Source organism: Lactuca saligna, chromosome 2 (genome assembly GCF_052625555.1).
Source record: "Lactuca saligna cultivar CGN05327 chromosome 2, ASM5262555v1, whole genome shotgun sequence".
Classification (NCBI taxonomy): Eukaryota; Viridiplantae; Streptophyta; class Magnoliopsida; order Asterales; family Asteraceae; genus Lactuca; species Lactuca saligna.
In genome coordinates, this window is record NC_136418.1 from 125,410,499 (window position 1) to 125,426,175 (window position 15,677).

The following is a 15,677-nucleotide window of genomic DNA, read 5'->3' on the forward strand; positions in this document are numbered from 1 at the left end:
GTCGCCCCGATGAAATATTCTTAGACTAGGTCCCTTGTGTTAGTTATTTTAGGGACATAAAGTGAGAATAACGGGAATGGGTAACTGGGTTATTATTGGTTGATAATAATTAATTTAATTATTTATTGTGGGTTGAAAACCCTATATGCTCACCTGGCTCCCAAGCCTGACCCACTCAGTTGATTTATTTTACAGGAAGTGGCACAAGAGCTTAAGATGGGCGAACATCAAGTTGTTTTGTTTACAAGTCTGTATATGTATATATTTGTTGAAAGACTTGTAATGCTATCGTTTATGCTTTATGATCTGTATCGGAACATGACATCCCGACTTTTGATTATGAAATGAAATCATATTTCTTTATGAAATGTTTGATAAATATCTATTTTATCATGTTTTGTTTTTGGGAACAAATTCCGCATCTCTTTTAAAATTAAAAGGATTTACTCTGAAAATTATTTTAAAAAGCATAAATGAAATCGGTCTTTTCTGGCCGAGATTTTGGGGATGTCACAGTGTTGGAGTATTGTGATTAGTTGGGCTTGAAGGAGAGGTGGGAGTTGGGGTTTGGAGTAATGGGCTATTAACAGGATTGGAATAAGTAGATATAGGAGGAGAGGGATGTTGGTTGGTTGGTAAGTTTGGAAGTGGGCTTGGTATTTGAGTCGAAACACTTGGTAGAAGTGTAGGATCAGTAAAATTTGGCTGAGTAGTAGAGGTTGGTGGTGAGACATATGGAAAAATTTGTTCATTGAAAACTACATGTCTAGAGATATAAAGTTTTGATGAGGGTTGATGATAACAAATGTGACCTTTGTGAGAAGCATTGTACCCCAAGAAAATACAAGGCATAGAACAAAAATGAAGTTTAGTTGGATTGTATGGGCGTAGATACGGGTAACACAAGCAACCAAATTTTTTTAGGAAGGCATAGTCTAGAGTCTTGTGATAAAGACGCTGATATGGAGACTCATCGTTTAGAATATGAGTTATGGTTCGATTGCTTAAGTAAGTAGATGTTTTGAATGTGTGTTCCCAAAAAACATGAGGAAGAGATGATTGAGCTAGTAAGGCAAGACCTTTTTCAACAATTATGCGATTTCGTCTTTCAATAGCTCCATTTTGTGCTAGAGTATGAGGATAGGAAACTCTGTGTACAATACCATGAGTCTTTAAAAATGTAGAAACAATACGATATTCTCCTCCCCAGTCACTTTGCAAACTTTTAATGTCACATGAAAACTGAGTGTTGATCATTTTTCGAAATTCTAAAAAAATAGAGTAGACTTGTGATTTGTGAGAAAGAAAGTATACCCATATAAATTTACAATAATCATCCATAAACAAAACAAAATATCGATTATCATTTAATTAAAAAACCGGAGCAAGGCCCCATACATCAGAGTAAATTAACTCAAAAGGCTTTGTGGAAGCTACGTGAGAGATAGGAAGATGCAACCTATGACTTTTTCCTCATTGACAAGAGTGACAAATATTAGGAAATTTATTTGTTGAAATAGGAAGTCTGAAAGTAGAAACTAAGTGCCTAACCAGTGGTTCATGTGGGTGAGCCAGCCGCTTGTGCCATCCATATAGAGAGACACAAATGTTATTGAATGCTTTGGGAAATGAATGAAAATTATGGGGTGGTAATTGATATAGCTCTTCCTTTTATCCCCTTGGAGTACCGTTTGTCCCTAAAATGTCTTAATAGAACAAGAGTTAGGCCAAAACTCCATGTAAACATTGTTGTCATCAGTCAATTTTAAAACACTAAGAAGATTCTTAGTAAGTTTAGGAACTATAAGCACATTAGGCAATTTTAGATTAGGCAAAGAGGAAGGCCAAATGTGAGAAATAGTTAAATGGTTATCGTTGCCCAGTTGTAGTTTGTCATCCGCTGTTTACGTGTCTGCAATGTTGAGCTTTGTGATGTCGGGAGAGACATGATCAGTAGCCCCAGTATCAAAATACCATGAAGGATCAACAGCTGTGGAAGGGTTGTGTTGTTGTGGAAAGTGAGCTTGTCGTGGCTTGTTCCTCGGATTTAGTCTTCATGATAGGAAATCAGTCTAATTCCCACGCTGCCAGCAATCGATTACCTCATGACTAGGTTTGGTACACAACTGACAAACGGGTCGTTTCTTGCGGGAGTCGAAATTTTGAGTAGAGTTGGAGGAATTTGAATTTGCGCCATGGTGAGGAGTAGTTTGACGATGATTAGACCTGCTGACGCTGAGAGCAACAACATATGTCGGAGTGACTGACGCAAGACGATAATGTTCTTGTTCCAACCTCGCTTCTTCCTGTAACAGAAAACCAACAAGATCATCAATAGTTAGAGCCTCTGATTTCATCATGAAGGCAGTCAGAAATGCTCCATAGGATGAATCAAGGCCATTAAGAATATAGCCAATCAGATCTTTATCATGAACAGGATGAAGTTTTCTGCCAAAGAGTCAAAAATTTAGCGCTTCCGCTCAATGTACTCAATCATGGTCATGGATCCCTTATTGAGGGTTTGAAGTTGGTGCTTTAGCTGCATTTGACATGCCCTAGTTTGGGCTTGGAAGAGTTTCTCGAGCGTCTGCCAGGCAATTTGAGAGGATGAGGCACGAGCAACTAGGGTAGATGGATTATTTGATAGTGTCGATTTTAACCACAAGAGGACAAATCGATCCCTCTTCTTCCAGAGAGAGTATTATGGATTCGGTGCTGTAGTCTCTGGAATAGAAACGACAGTTGGAGAACTAGCGGTTGCGGGAGTCACCTGAATAGCAGCAACCTCAATTGTTTCAGTCGGTGGTTTGGGATTCAGAATGAAATCCTCAAGAACAAATGTTTCTAGTGCTGAGATAATTGTTGTGCGCCAAAGAGAGTAGTTGTTTCGATCCAGCTTAAGGGTGATGGTTGATATTTGAAAGTTTAATGGAGAGCCATTTGTTATGGTGGCGAGATTGAGAATGATGGAAGCATTTGAATCCATTGAGAGAGAGAGAGAGAAGAAAGAAAGAAAGAAAGAAAAGGATTTTTAGGAGGCGGATGTGTTTTAGATTAAGACAACGAGCTCTGATACCAGGTGATGTTGTAAATTTGTATATATCTTCATAAGATCTGTATATATATATATATATATATATATATATATATATATATATACACACACACACACACACAGAGGAATAATAGAGAAATAGATATTTGCTCTTATATGAATGCTAACATTTCTTGACTGTAGACTAGATCAAATACACGTGTACAATAAGAGATAAGACTATTATAATGCTATTACACACACCAAAATCATACCAATAAATTAATTCTCTCCTTCCCACATGTGTATGCAGGCAACCCAATAAAGGAAATTAAGGGAAAATAAAACACAGATGAAAGACAAGATACGATTAAGGATTCCATCCATATTGTTCATCATCGATATACACATATATGAATCACAAATAATATTCACTGTTTCTATCTTCTCTTGTTTCAGTCGTGTACTCGCTGACGCTTCACCCTCCACTCCCCAATCACCGGAAACATTTAAGTCAAGAACAAACCAACGTTTCTTTTACCTTCGAGTTGTAGCAACCCAAAACCTATTTTGAATCTATGAAGTTTAATGCTAAAGCTTTCATGATCTCATGGAGCTCATTGTAGAGACTCAGTTAAATATCATGTACACTTTGAGATATTATGAGAAAACCCATAGGAAGATCAAAAACCCAGAAATTCTAAAAACACACCAAATGAATATCAAAAAACCGAGACGCGATTACGAGGCTTACAAGAGAGATCGTTATAAGGAGATGACAAAAAAACCATCACACCATTTTAATGGCAATACAAAAATACCCTGCTTCCAAGGTACAAATTTGAGTATGTGTGTGCTTTTTTTAGAGGAAGAGGATGATCTATCAGGTGAAGAACAACAATAAAAGGAAAGAAATGGGGGTAAGTCACCTGAGCAAGAATAAAAGGAGAGAGATAGAGATAGAGATAGAGATAGAGAGAGAGAGAGAGAAAAGTGGGTCATATATTTATTATTAATAAAAATTTAAATTAATATAAACAAACATAAAAAAAATGTATCATAATATACTTTAGTATTTTCAGTTTTTAAAAGTACCAAAACCACGAGTAAACTTGCTCAAAATGAAGTTATGGTGATTTGAACCTTTAGCTTCAAAAATACATATCAAAGAGACTATTTTTTGCAGTTTTTTCTAAAAATAATAAAATAGTTTTTTTGAACAAAATCATAAAAACTAAATAAATAAATTACATTATTAGTAAAAGTCCAAACAATTTTGGACCAAAAGTGCAAAAACACGAACGACATAGACTATTTAACGTGACATAATATAAAATAATGAAAAATACAAAGGATAATAAAGTTTCCTTATTACTAAAAGGGATAATAACTTAAAAGGTTAATGTATTTTTCGATTTGTACAAATTTAGTTATTGATTTTTTTTTTCGTCCACATTTACTCTTTTAACTTGTTAAACTGTACACATTCAGTCTTTATGACTGGCTACTTCAGGTTAGCCGGTAAAAATGACTTAATATGGTAGTATATTTCTCACTTTGTACACATTTAGTCCTTAATATTTTTGTACACATTTAGCCCTTAATATATATATATATATTTTTTGCAAAATAAGTTATTTTTGTTTTTGTACTCATTAAATACTTATGACTGATTTCTTTATTTTTTTTTCTCACGAAATCTTACGTGGGAAATTCATTAATGAAGTGTTTGGGCCTTTTGATGTTTATGTCCATCGTGATCTTCACTACTTGGTTGCTTAGGTCATGTGTTCTGAACGTCATAACTTCTTCATACGATCTCAGAATTTATTTTTATATCAATGTAAACGAGCTTTATATACATGCGAACGATCTTTATGTCCATACGATCTCGTAATTTCGATTTTTTTCGTTTATAGCTATTTTTCATATACCAACAACACCTATTTCATCTCGGTAACACCAATTATGTAGTCCTACGTCTGCCCATGTCCATATTTTTTTTTTATGAATGCATGTATGGATGTTTTTTTTTTTTATAAAATTGTAAGTAAAATATATTACATTTAACGGGAGTAATCTTAATGAATAAATGAACACGTGGATAAAGATCGTTAAAATCTGATATCGTATGAATAAGTTACGACATTCGGAATACAAGACCTGAGCAAAACCACAAGACCTACACAACCAACCAGTCGAGATCATGTTGAACATAAACATCAACAACCCCAAACAACTCATCAATAATTGTCTCACGTAAGATGTTATGAGAAAAACCTAAAGAAATCATTCATAAGTACTGAATGAGTACAAAAAAGGACTTACTTGAAACAAAAAAAAATGTTAAGGACTAAATATGTACAAAAATATTAAGGACTAAATGTGTACAAAATGAACAATATATTACCCTATTAAGTTATTTTTCCTGGCTGACCTGAAATAACCGGTTATAAGGACTGAATGTGTACAATTTAACAAGTTAAAAGGTAAATGTAGACGAAAAAAAACACACTGATCAAATGTATACAAATCAAAAAATATATTATCTTTTAAGTCATTATCCCTTACTAAAAAGTGGAAAAAACTTTGCATCTTTGTCGTATTTTTCTATCATTCCATCAATCATCATATAAATACAAAATCAAATGACGAACTTAGTCAGTTTGAAATTTGTATAGAAATACAGTGGTCTTGCATTCGTAAACGCGTATCAAGAAAGTTAATATGATTATAATATGTAATGGAAATCATAATAAAATATAAATATTTGATTACTTTTTAGAGGAGTTAATTAAGTTTGAATGTTTTTTTATAATCAAAGAAGCAATACCTAAATTTAAAATCTAAACCATTAAGATTATGTAAAAATTGTATTGAATAAATTGTCTCAACAAAAGCATGTCCTTGTGCCTTTTAATTTTTATTATGCCCATAGAAATATCAAAAATAACTTAAATCCACTCAAATAAATAAAGATGTCACATTCTCATTTTTTTTAACACATATAATTTTCTGGTTATTTTAAATTATTTTTTATTCCACATGTTATTTTATGGTTTTTTTTTCATTTTATTAAATTGTAGATAATATTTATATTTAATAATAAATACATATCAATTTCATTAATAAAATTTTCTTCTAATTTCAAAATTACCAAATTAAAGATTCATTAATTTTCTTTATTTATTTATTTATTAAGAAGGATTATATGTTTAAATTTAAAAGATAAAAAACACTTTAATTTTCATAAATCATTAGTTTCTCATTTTTCTTATAAATTTATCTTTTTTAAATATTTAGAATTTTATATTTAGTTTTTTTTTTTTAAATAAACTTATATAAAACATGATTCTCACACGTATAGTAGTTAGTAATTATTATGCAAAAAGAAAAAAATACATGTGAAATTATTAAAATAAATTAAATTATTAAAATAAATTAAAGGGTTATTTTCCCGTCAAACTAAGACACCTAAACTCGAGGTGTTTTGATGATAAAGGCACCATAGTTTACTATTTTTCACCGGTGAAAAATCAAATCACGCTGGTTATTTGAGCACGGAAACTTATCTGGACTTAATGTTTTATTTTCTACCACCGATCATTATTAGCAAAATGAAGCAGTTTCATGTGTTCGTTTTACTTTTCTTGATTTCATTAACAGAAGCTCTTGATTACGCCAAGCCAGGATGCAAAGATACATGTGGGAATGTCAGGATTCCATACCCATTTGGAATTGGACCAAATTGTTCTCTCAACGAATGGTACACTCTTGACTGTAACTTCTCTAATCCATATCTTTCTGCACTCAACAACATGGAGGTGTTGAATGTAAACTTGGAACAACAAACGATCACTGTTAATGTCTCCAAGATCTCTAATTGCCAGAATCCAGTCTGGAATAGCAGTCATATTCTTACAGCCAACCCTGGTCGTAGTAGGAATCCCTTCCTATTTGCCAAATTGCATAACATATTCATGGTTGAGGGATGTGGCAACGCTTTCATGATCAGTGACCATGGGTCGGCTGTTGTCACCGGATGTTCAGCTACTTGCCACAATAACACTGTTAGCGATATAAACAACTGCTTTGGCATCGGTTGTTGCCAAACAATCATCCCTTATGATCTTAAGTCATTCAGCTTGGATCTTACAGACATGGAAACACAGAAAGGAGTTTGTGGGTTTGCGTACTTAGTCGATAAGAATTCATACGTTCAAGGAAGAAGCTTTTCTGATAAATCCACTTTTGTTCCCATATCACTTTTGTGGACTCTTGCTGCCCACGACTACGATCAATTACCAGGTTGTTCGCAATCAGTACGTACAAGAACCGTATTTGATCTAGGTTACAATACATCCGCAGAGTCTATTAGGTGTGAGTGTGGTGCAACATATGAAGGAAATCCTTATTTAGAGGGTGGATGCAAAGGTGGATGAATTTTTTTGTTTACTTTTGTATTAATGATTTTGTTCATGATAAATACTTACTAGATCTGTTATGTTTATGTGATTTTAGAACATGAAGAATGTGTGAAGTGTCGTCGTACTGGGGGTAATTGCATCTTTGACCCAGTATATAATGTTGACTTGAAACTGATCTGGAATGTTACTTGTCTTTCTAACGAAACAAATCGTAGCCATGGTTTTGGAAGCAGCAAAACGTCACTAGGTGTTATACTCGGTATGGTATTTTCTCATTTTGCGATTACATATCCCCATATTCTTGATGCATGGTTGTCTATTTTCATCTTGATGGATGTCTATTTTTGTGATCGTTTCATACATGCAATGGCTCTCGCATAAATCTTTAGTCATAACTAGGTGAGCAAGAAGCCCCACAATAAGAAATCGTTAGTCTATTTTTGTGATCGTTTCATACATACAAAATACTTCAGCCATAACCTGATATGTTCGGCTTCAATTCGAGCAAGTCCAAAAAGGTCAATCTCAGTGGTTTTATGGCTCATCATTGAATATTAATTCTTTCCTATATATTACATTCATATTATCTTTATTATTTTGTTATCTAATCACTTGGTTTGAATAGAACACCTATTAGTATTTGTATTTCATATTAAAAGATAAGATCGAACATTCTGAGAAATCTTTTTGGCGATGTTTACAAATAAAATGATATTATACAATGTTGAAAACAAGAACAATGGATGCATTTATCATTTCTAAATTACTCAATTGATTGGTATAGTTAGGTGTTGTCATCTCTCCATGAGGTTGATGGTTCAACTCTGATTGTGATCGTATGTAGAATTAAAATGTATTTAAGATTAGATTTGCCGTTTTATATATATATATATATATATATATATATATATATATATATATATATATATATATATATATATATATATATATATATATATATATATATATATATATATATATATATATAATCGTTTAACTTTTTTAGATTCATATATCAATTTTTGGCATTGTCTTTTTCTTCTTTCAGGCGTAAGCATAAGCATGGGGCTGGTTTTTTCAACAATGCTCATCTATGCATTGTATAAAGTAATCAAGAAAACTAAATCCAAGCAGCTGAAAGAAAGGTTTTTTAAACGCAATGGTGGTCTACTTCTTAAGCAACAACAAGCAACCAATATTCATTTAGTTGACAAAACCATACTTTTCAGCTCCAACGAGTTGGAGAAAGCAACTAACCATTTTAATGAGAACAGAATTCTTGGTCGAGGAGGTCAAGGTACAGTGTACAAAGGCATGTTAACCGATGGAAGGATTGTAGCAATCAAGAAATCAAAGATGGTTGATGAAAGCCAACTACAACAATTTATTAATGAGGTGGTCATTCTTTCACAAGTCAATCATCGAAATGTGGTCAAACTACTTGGATGTTGCTTAGAGACTGAGGTTCCACTGCTTGTCTCCGAGTTCATCTCGCATGGTACGTTGTATGACCTTCTTCATGATGAAACCGATGAGTTCTCTTTCTCTTTAAATATGAGAATACAAATCGCCACAGATGTTGCAGGAGCACTTGCTTACTTACATTCAGCAACCTCCTTTCCGATATACCATAGGGACATCAAAACCACAAATATACTCTTAGATGAAAAGTATAGAGCAAAAATTTCAGACTTTGGAACTTCAAGGTTTGTATCGATAGATCAAACTCATTTAACTACCTTAGTCAAAGGAACATTTGGTTATTTGGATCCAGAGTACTTCCAATCGAGCCAGTTCACCGAAAAAAGTGATGTCTATAGTTTTGGAGTAGTTTTGTTGGAACTATTAACAAGAGAAAAGCCAATCATCTTCACTAGCTCTGGTGAAAATAAAAGTTTAACGACACACTTTTTGTTAGCTATGGAAGAAGGTCGTGTGATGTCTATTTTTGATGCGATAGTTGTTAAGGAGGGTTGTAGGACCGAACTATTGACCATAGCTAACTTGGCAATGCGATGCTTAAATATGAGTGGTAAAAATAGGCCAACAATGAAAGAAGTTTTTGTTGAGTTAGAAGGCATTCGGTCGTCACATGTTCCTTCTAAGGTCGAAACTAATTTTGGACATGCAAAATACTATGAAGAGTTCCCACTAGCATATGGTGAGTCAACATCGACAACAACCACATTTGATGAATCACTGTAAATCTTAAGTGTTTTTTAAGCCTACTTTTGGTTTCTTGGGATACAATCGTTTGTTCGCAAGTAAGTTGTATACTAATGACAAGAGGGTTAATAAATAGGTATGAATGAGAAAGGGTATTGGTACGTATATAACTCTTTGTAATTTACGGTTCACTCTATATTTATCTTAAGCTTCTAGTATTAGAATACTAATATCTTTGGTTAGTTTTGCAATTTAACCATTTATATCTTATTTTCTCAATAATACTATACGTGGTTTATAAATTTTTTAAACTAAGAATTATTAAGGGTTATTTTAGGTTTCACGGGAAACAGCTTAGGTGGATTTCTTTTCGATGAATAAGTATATAAACTGGCATTTTTTTTTTTTTTGATGATTTTGTATGTTGTTGTTGTTGTTCATACCCACCCCTAACCCATACCCATTGTCATGTCATTTCGATTACAATATTCCAATGACTTATATATACTATCATTCGTATATTGGCCACCACTTTGTCCTCCGATGAATTAGTGAACCCAAATCACAATGTCCGTGGTGTCAAAACAAATAAAATTGAATCATCAGGGAAAAGGAAGGGGAAAGGGAAGGAATTCTGGAACATCTTTTATACAAGTATACAAGAGCTTCTTCTATGAAACATTTCTCACCCATGATTGTAATCCACATGCAAACTAATGAGTATGAGATCGTAAATAACTATGAAATAAATAATAAATTTTGGTTGTAACATTCCTCATATAGTATGTTGAAGATAATATTATACTTTGATTAAAGTAAATAAATTCAAAAGTACGTGAAATCCTAGTACATGAAAACATTCTATCATATAGTTATCAATAATCTTCAACCCATATCAAAGGTATAAACAATAAAAGTAAATATCTAGCTATCCTTAAGACAAAAAAAGGGTGAATTTCATATCATATAATCTCAAACTCTCCTACTAAGGGAGGAGGGAGTTATTGCCTTCCAACCCAGTGAACCCACTTCCACATCATTTTTTCTTTTTTTTTTTTTTTTTTTTTTTTTTCCCAACCCACAATACAAGGAAACCTGTCTTTTTCAACCCACTCAACCCACTCAATTAAAAAAAATACAAAACAATCAATTGTAAAATATTAATTAGCAATAGTTATTGGCGGTACCGCTTCCGCTTCAACGAGTGGGTTGATTGATTTCACTAACGTATTTCATCAAATCTCTCTACTATCTCTTTCTTATTTTCTCTTGTACCATGTGTTTTAAAACATGTACTTTAGTTGTTTTCTATTTTTTTTAATTGAGTGGGTTCAAAAAGATAGGATTTTCGTGTGTTGTGAGTTGGGAAAGATGGAGAAAAAGAAGAGACAAAAATTGATGTGACAATGAGTTTAGTGGGTTGGGAGGGAACGACTCCCTCCTCCCTAAGATAATATTTTTGTTGAAGATTTTAATCGAGTATTAGAATTAAATCAAAGTGAAAAGATGTAATATGAACACAAGAAGTAAATAAGATCTGGTTCAACTCATATTACTTTCAATGAACACGAGTACAAAATGATAGTAAAAATGGGAAAACTATACTATCAACTCTATGTTCAGCTCCTATTTATAAGAGGCTGAAAGTAAAAAAATAATAATAATAATAATAAAAATAAAAATAAAAAAATAAAAATAAAATACTAAGGCTAGACATTACGCTTCGTTAAAATAATGCCTTAGTAAATACATAGAAAACATACGAAATTAACAAATACACAGACCTCGACATATTACAAGATATTTTGACTGCACAATCTCCTCCTTTGTAATCGTGTCGAACTTCTCAATTCATGAGAATCTGTGCAGCAAAATGCATACCATGTCAAAATCTTTCTCAGCTTAGTTCTATCCCACTCATTATTCTTCTTGCAATTATTCATACAAACAACGAAGTTCGTATATTGAGTTGTAGCGTACCTTTCCACTTCACTTTCTTGAAATAAAAACCTCTTAGCTTTGCCATACATATCTTTTCTTGCAAATACTAATCCAAAAGGTTTTAAGCATATCTCTCCATTAGCATATTTCGTCAGTTCAACTTGGGTCTTCGGAAATCCCATAGTAACTTTCCCTTCCCTTCCCATTATTGATGCTAACTCCTCATCAGTTAATGCTAGACAATCATAGTAATTGTCTATAAAGATTTTGATATGGCCAAGACCAAGCCTCAAAACATCTTTGTCAGTCCCTTGAAGTTGCGAAGCCTCCATGTCTTTCAAAATTAATGCAGCTTGAATCAGGTCATTCAAGTTCATTAGAAGAAAATCAGCAACTGAGAAATCACAAACTTGATTGTTCGACCTTACAACATGATACCGAAAATTTTGTATCTTATTTTCAAAGAATACATCTTTAGTTATACTGATAACCTTCTTGATCTTCACTAATGACCATATTTCTTCTGGTTCTTTTCTCAAAACTGCATGAAACCTAAGTTTCATATGGATAAAATCATCGTCATTGTCGAACTTCTCAACAATCTTGTACTGAGCCATGATAAACATCATTTCATTCACAAGAAAATCAAGCTGACTCATATCACTGTTAGTGATACAATAGCTTTTCGTAGGCTTTTTGTTAAATGCATACATGCGATTGTAAGCAACTCTTGCTTCAATATTCTCATAGTTGTACAACTTCTTTGGATCTCCCTTATCCATACCACGTGGATCATTTTGATGAAGTCTTATTATGCTTTGTAATTGCCTTTGTTTTTCCATTATCAATCAAAATCCCCTTCCCTTTTCCATCATCATCAAAAGGTTTTGGTTTAGACGAACTTGAACTTCCTCCTTCAATAGAAGAACCAATAACAATTCCCTTCAGAATGGGTCTTCTTGTTGTCTTCATAGCTTCAGTTGTATTCACCTTTGAAACTATAGGTGTTGGGATTTGAGTAGACACAACTTTCGTTACTTGACCAGTAGTAACAATCGTCTCAATCTTTTTCGACTTTTCAACCCCTTTTGTAATATTCGAAGATTTGCCACCTTGAATTTTCTTTTCTCCCCCTTGCACCCCTATGACAACAGGAGGGGCACCAATTGGCAACATGTTGGCAAATATTGTAATTGGAGCAACAGTCTTCTGAATAGCTTGATCCAATCCATGTAACTTCAAAGTTAAAAATTCAAGGGTTAAGAAGGACTGTGGAGCAGGCTTTGAGACAACTTCTTTATGTTCGACAAGTAACACCTTCAATTGGTCGAATTGAGCCCTATCTTCTTTATCCTTGGATTCGATAGAAGGAATAGTCAACTGAAAAGTCTGAATGAAATTTGTAACTCCTCCTGCTATGATGTCTACCTTCGAAAGAATGGATGCGTAATTACTACTCAATGTGTTTAATTCTTTCAATACATCCACCTTTAACTCTTCTAGCTTCTGATTGACATCTTCACGAACTTTATTAACATCTTGAACAAAAATAACATGGCGTTCTTTTGCAACTTTTTGAGGCTCCTTGATTTCTGAATCAAACGAATCAACTTGAGCTTTGACTCAAACCTCATTATTCTTATCAATAACATCTAACGTCTTTTGCATTCTAAGTTCGATATCCTTGAGAATCACATCAACTTCTATCCCAAAAACTAAATTCTTGGCTCCTAAATCAGCTTGTGGTTGAAGGAAAGAATTGAGTTTTCAATTGGGAATCTTAATCTGCTTCCTCGACATCAGAATATGATCACTGATCAGGTATTTGCTCTTCTTCGGAATCAAACTCCAAATCGAAAAATGTTCCTCCTGAGCCTCCTCCATCTGTTTCATCATCGGAGTGTGGTTTTGTTGGATTAGTGGATTGTGATTCGAAAATTGTAGTGATGGGTTGTCGTAATATGTTATCGAAAGTAGGTGAAGTGGTGGTGGTTGAAATGTGTTGAATAAATGGTGGAATACCTTGAAATGATGTATCAACACTTAAAGAAACATGTGTACCCATATCAGATACATTTTCAACAATGTTAGAAATTGGAATCTCCTCAGTATTTGATTTGGTAAGAAAAATTTCGAGTGGAACTATTGTTGTTGGCAGTGAAATAATTGTGAGAATTACTGGTTGTGAGACTTTTGGGATCTTCGAAGGGAACACTTTTCCCACCACCTTCGAATCTTCTTTGCTCGCCTTTACTTCTTCACCAGTCTTCTTAAATTCATCAATCTTTTCTCCCCCTTGCACCCCTGTGAAAGCAGGTGGGGCATCTGATACTGTGGGAAGAAGACTTGAAATGTGTGTAAGAGGAGATAATTGTTTGTGAAGAATAGCTTCGAACTGTATGAATTTTTCGGATAAAAATTCTGGAGTGATAATCGAAGTGGACACAGGTTTTACAGACAACTTCTTCAACTCTTTTAACAACACAATCAACTTGCCAAAATTCTTGTTTTCCAATTCAGAAAGATGAGTAAGTTGAGGACTCACGCTTTCATATAATTTTAGAAATTTGGTGACAGCATCACAAATAATGTCAACCTTTTGATTGATTGAAGCATAATCTTTTTGAACACTTTGAGCTTCTCTCTGCATGTCTTCACAAAGTTCACGAATTTGCATGTTCACATCTTCGCATGCCTTCTTGACCTCACCCATAAAATCAGATCGCTGAGATTGAACATGAAGTTCATTAGTTTGATCAGCGTAGTCAATCTTCTCCAAAATAATTGACTAAGAATCTTTCACCATTCCGGAGACTTTGCTTATTATCCTTGATTCCATCAACTTTAACATAGTATCAACTTCCAGACTTGATACTGATGAACCTCCCCCAAAATCAGCTTGAGATTGAATGATAGCATTCAACTTCGTATTCAAAATTTTGTACTGCTTCATAGCATCAACATATGATCTAGAAAATTTTCTTCTTCTTCATCAAACTTTAGATCTTCAAAGGTTCTTCCAAAACCTTCGTTATTAGTTTCATTTTCCAGCATCATTGTATCATCAACAGGTGAAGTAGGTTTGGGTGGATCAGTAGATTGTGAAGAAAAGATGGAAGTGAAAGGGGTATTGATTATGTTATGGAATGTAGGTAAATCAGTTGTAGAGGTTACTGGAGGTAAAGACACAAGAATATCATAAGTGACATTAAGATTACCTTGAGCATCAGTCTTCGCACCTTCTTCAGCCATGTTAACATTTGTATCCATATTAGATATGTCTACAGTGATGTTAGAAGTTCGTGTCGCCTCATTAGATGACTTAACATGCGAAACTTCGAGTGGAATAACACTTATGTCTTCAAGAATCGAACTTTCTTTGACAATATTATCTTCCGGAGTTTCAGGAATTCTTTCTTTGTCTTCTGTTGAAGTAGTGGTGATGATACGTTTTCTAGACTTATTCTTCTTCTTTTGTGTCAATTGTTTTGCCACATCTTCAGTCCTTCGTTTCTTTGATGATGGAGAAACAGGCGCTGGAATTTCCCTGAATAATACACCTTGATGTGTATGTTGTGGTTTACGAACAACTTGGGGTGAAGATTTTCGAGACTTCATCTTAAATCTATGAAAAAACCCAATCTTCGAAGGGATTATTTCTTTTTCTTGGGTTTCTTCAATAATAGGGGAATGAACTAGTTCTGTAACAACTATAGATACATCATGTTGTACAATTTCTTCGGGTTTCGTCTTAGGTAATTTCTTGGGCTTCGTTTCCTTCACCGTTTTTTCAGAAGAACCAGCTTCATTCTTCTTCCCCCTTTTCGATTTCTTCGTCTCCTTTTCCAATAGAACACCAGTTTGCACTGTTGTATCTATTGTTTGTAGATAAGCCAACAAAATGAAGTTCGTAGGATCAACTCTTTTTAGCATTGCATCAGGAATATACGTAACACTTGGGAACTCATCAGCATTATCAATCACCTCCTTTGGAATACTAAAGACATGAAAAGTGTCTTTTTCTTTGTCTTTTTCTATTAAAATACCTTCTTTGTTGTAGAAGTACTACAAGATCAAACTCCAGTATCTTGCACACGAAATACCACGAA

The 15,677-nt window shown here is 33.7% G+C and overlaps 1 protein-coding gene across 1 annotated transcript; it reads left to right on the forward strand.

The window, feature by feature from the left end:
- Positions 1-6,575: 6,575 nt before the first annotated feature.
- On the forward strand, positions 6,576-9,816 carry LOC145031514 (wall-associated receptor kinase-like 10). The gene is made up of 3 exons (XM_078980084.1): positions 6,576-7,468; positions 7,556-7,720; positions 8,510-9,816. The coding sequence occupies exons 1-3, from the start codon at positions 6,616-6,618 to the stop codon at positions 9,664-9,666; spliced, it is 2,175 nt and encodes a 724-aa protein (XP_078836210.1). The 5' UTR covers positions 6,576-6,615; the 3' UTR covers positions 9,667-9,816.
- Positions 9,817-15,677: the final 5,861 nt, after the last annotated feature.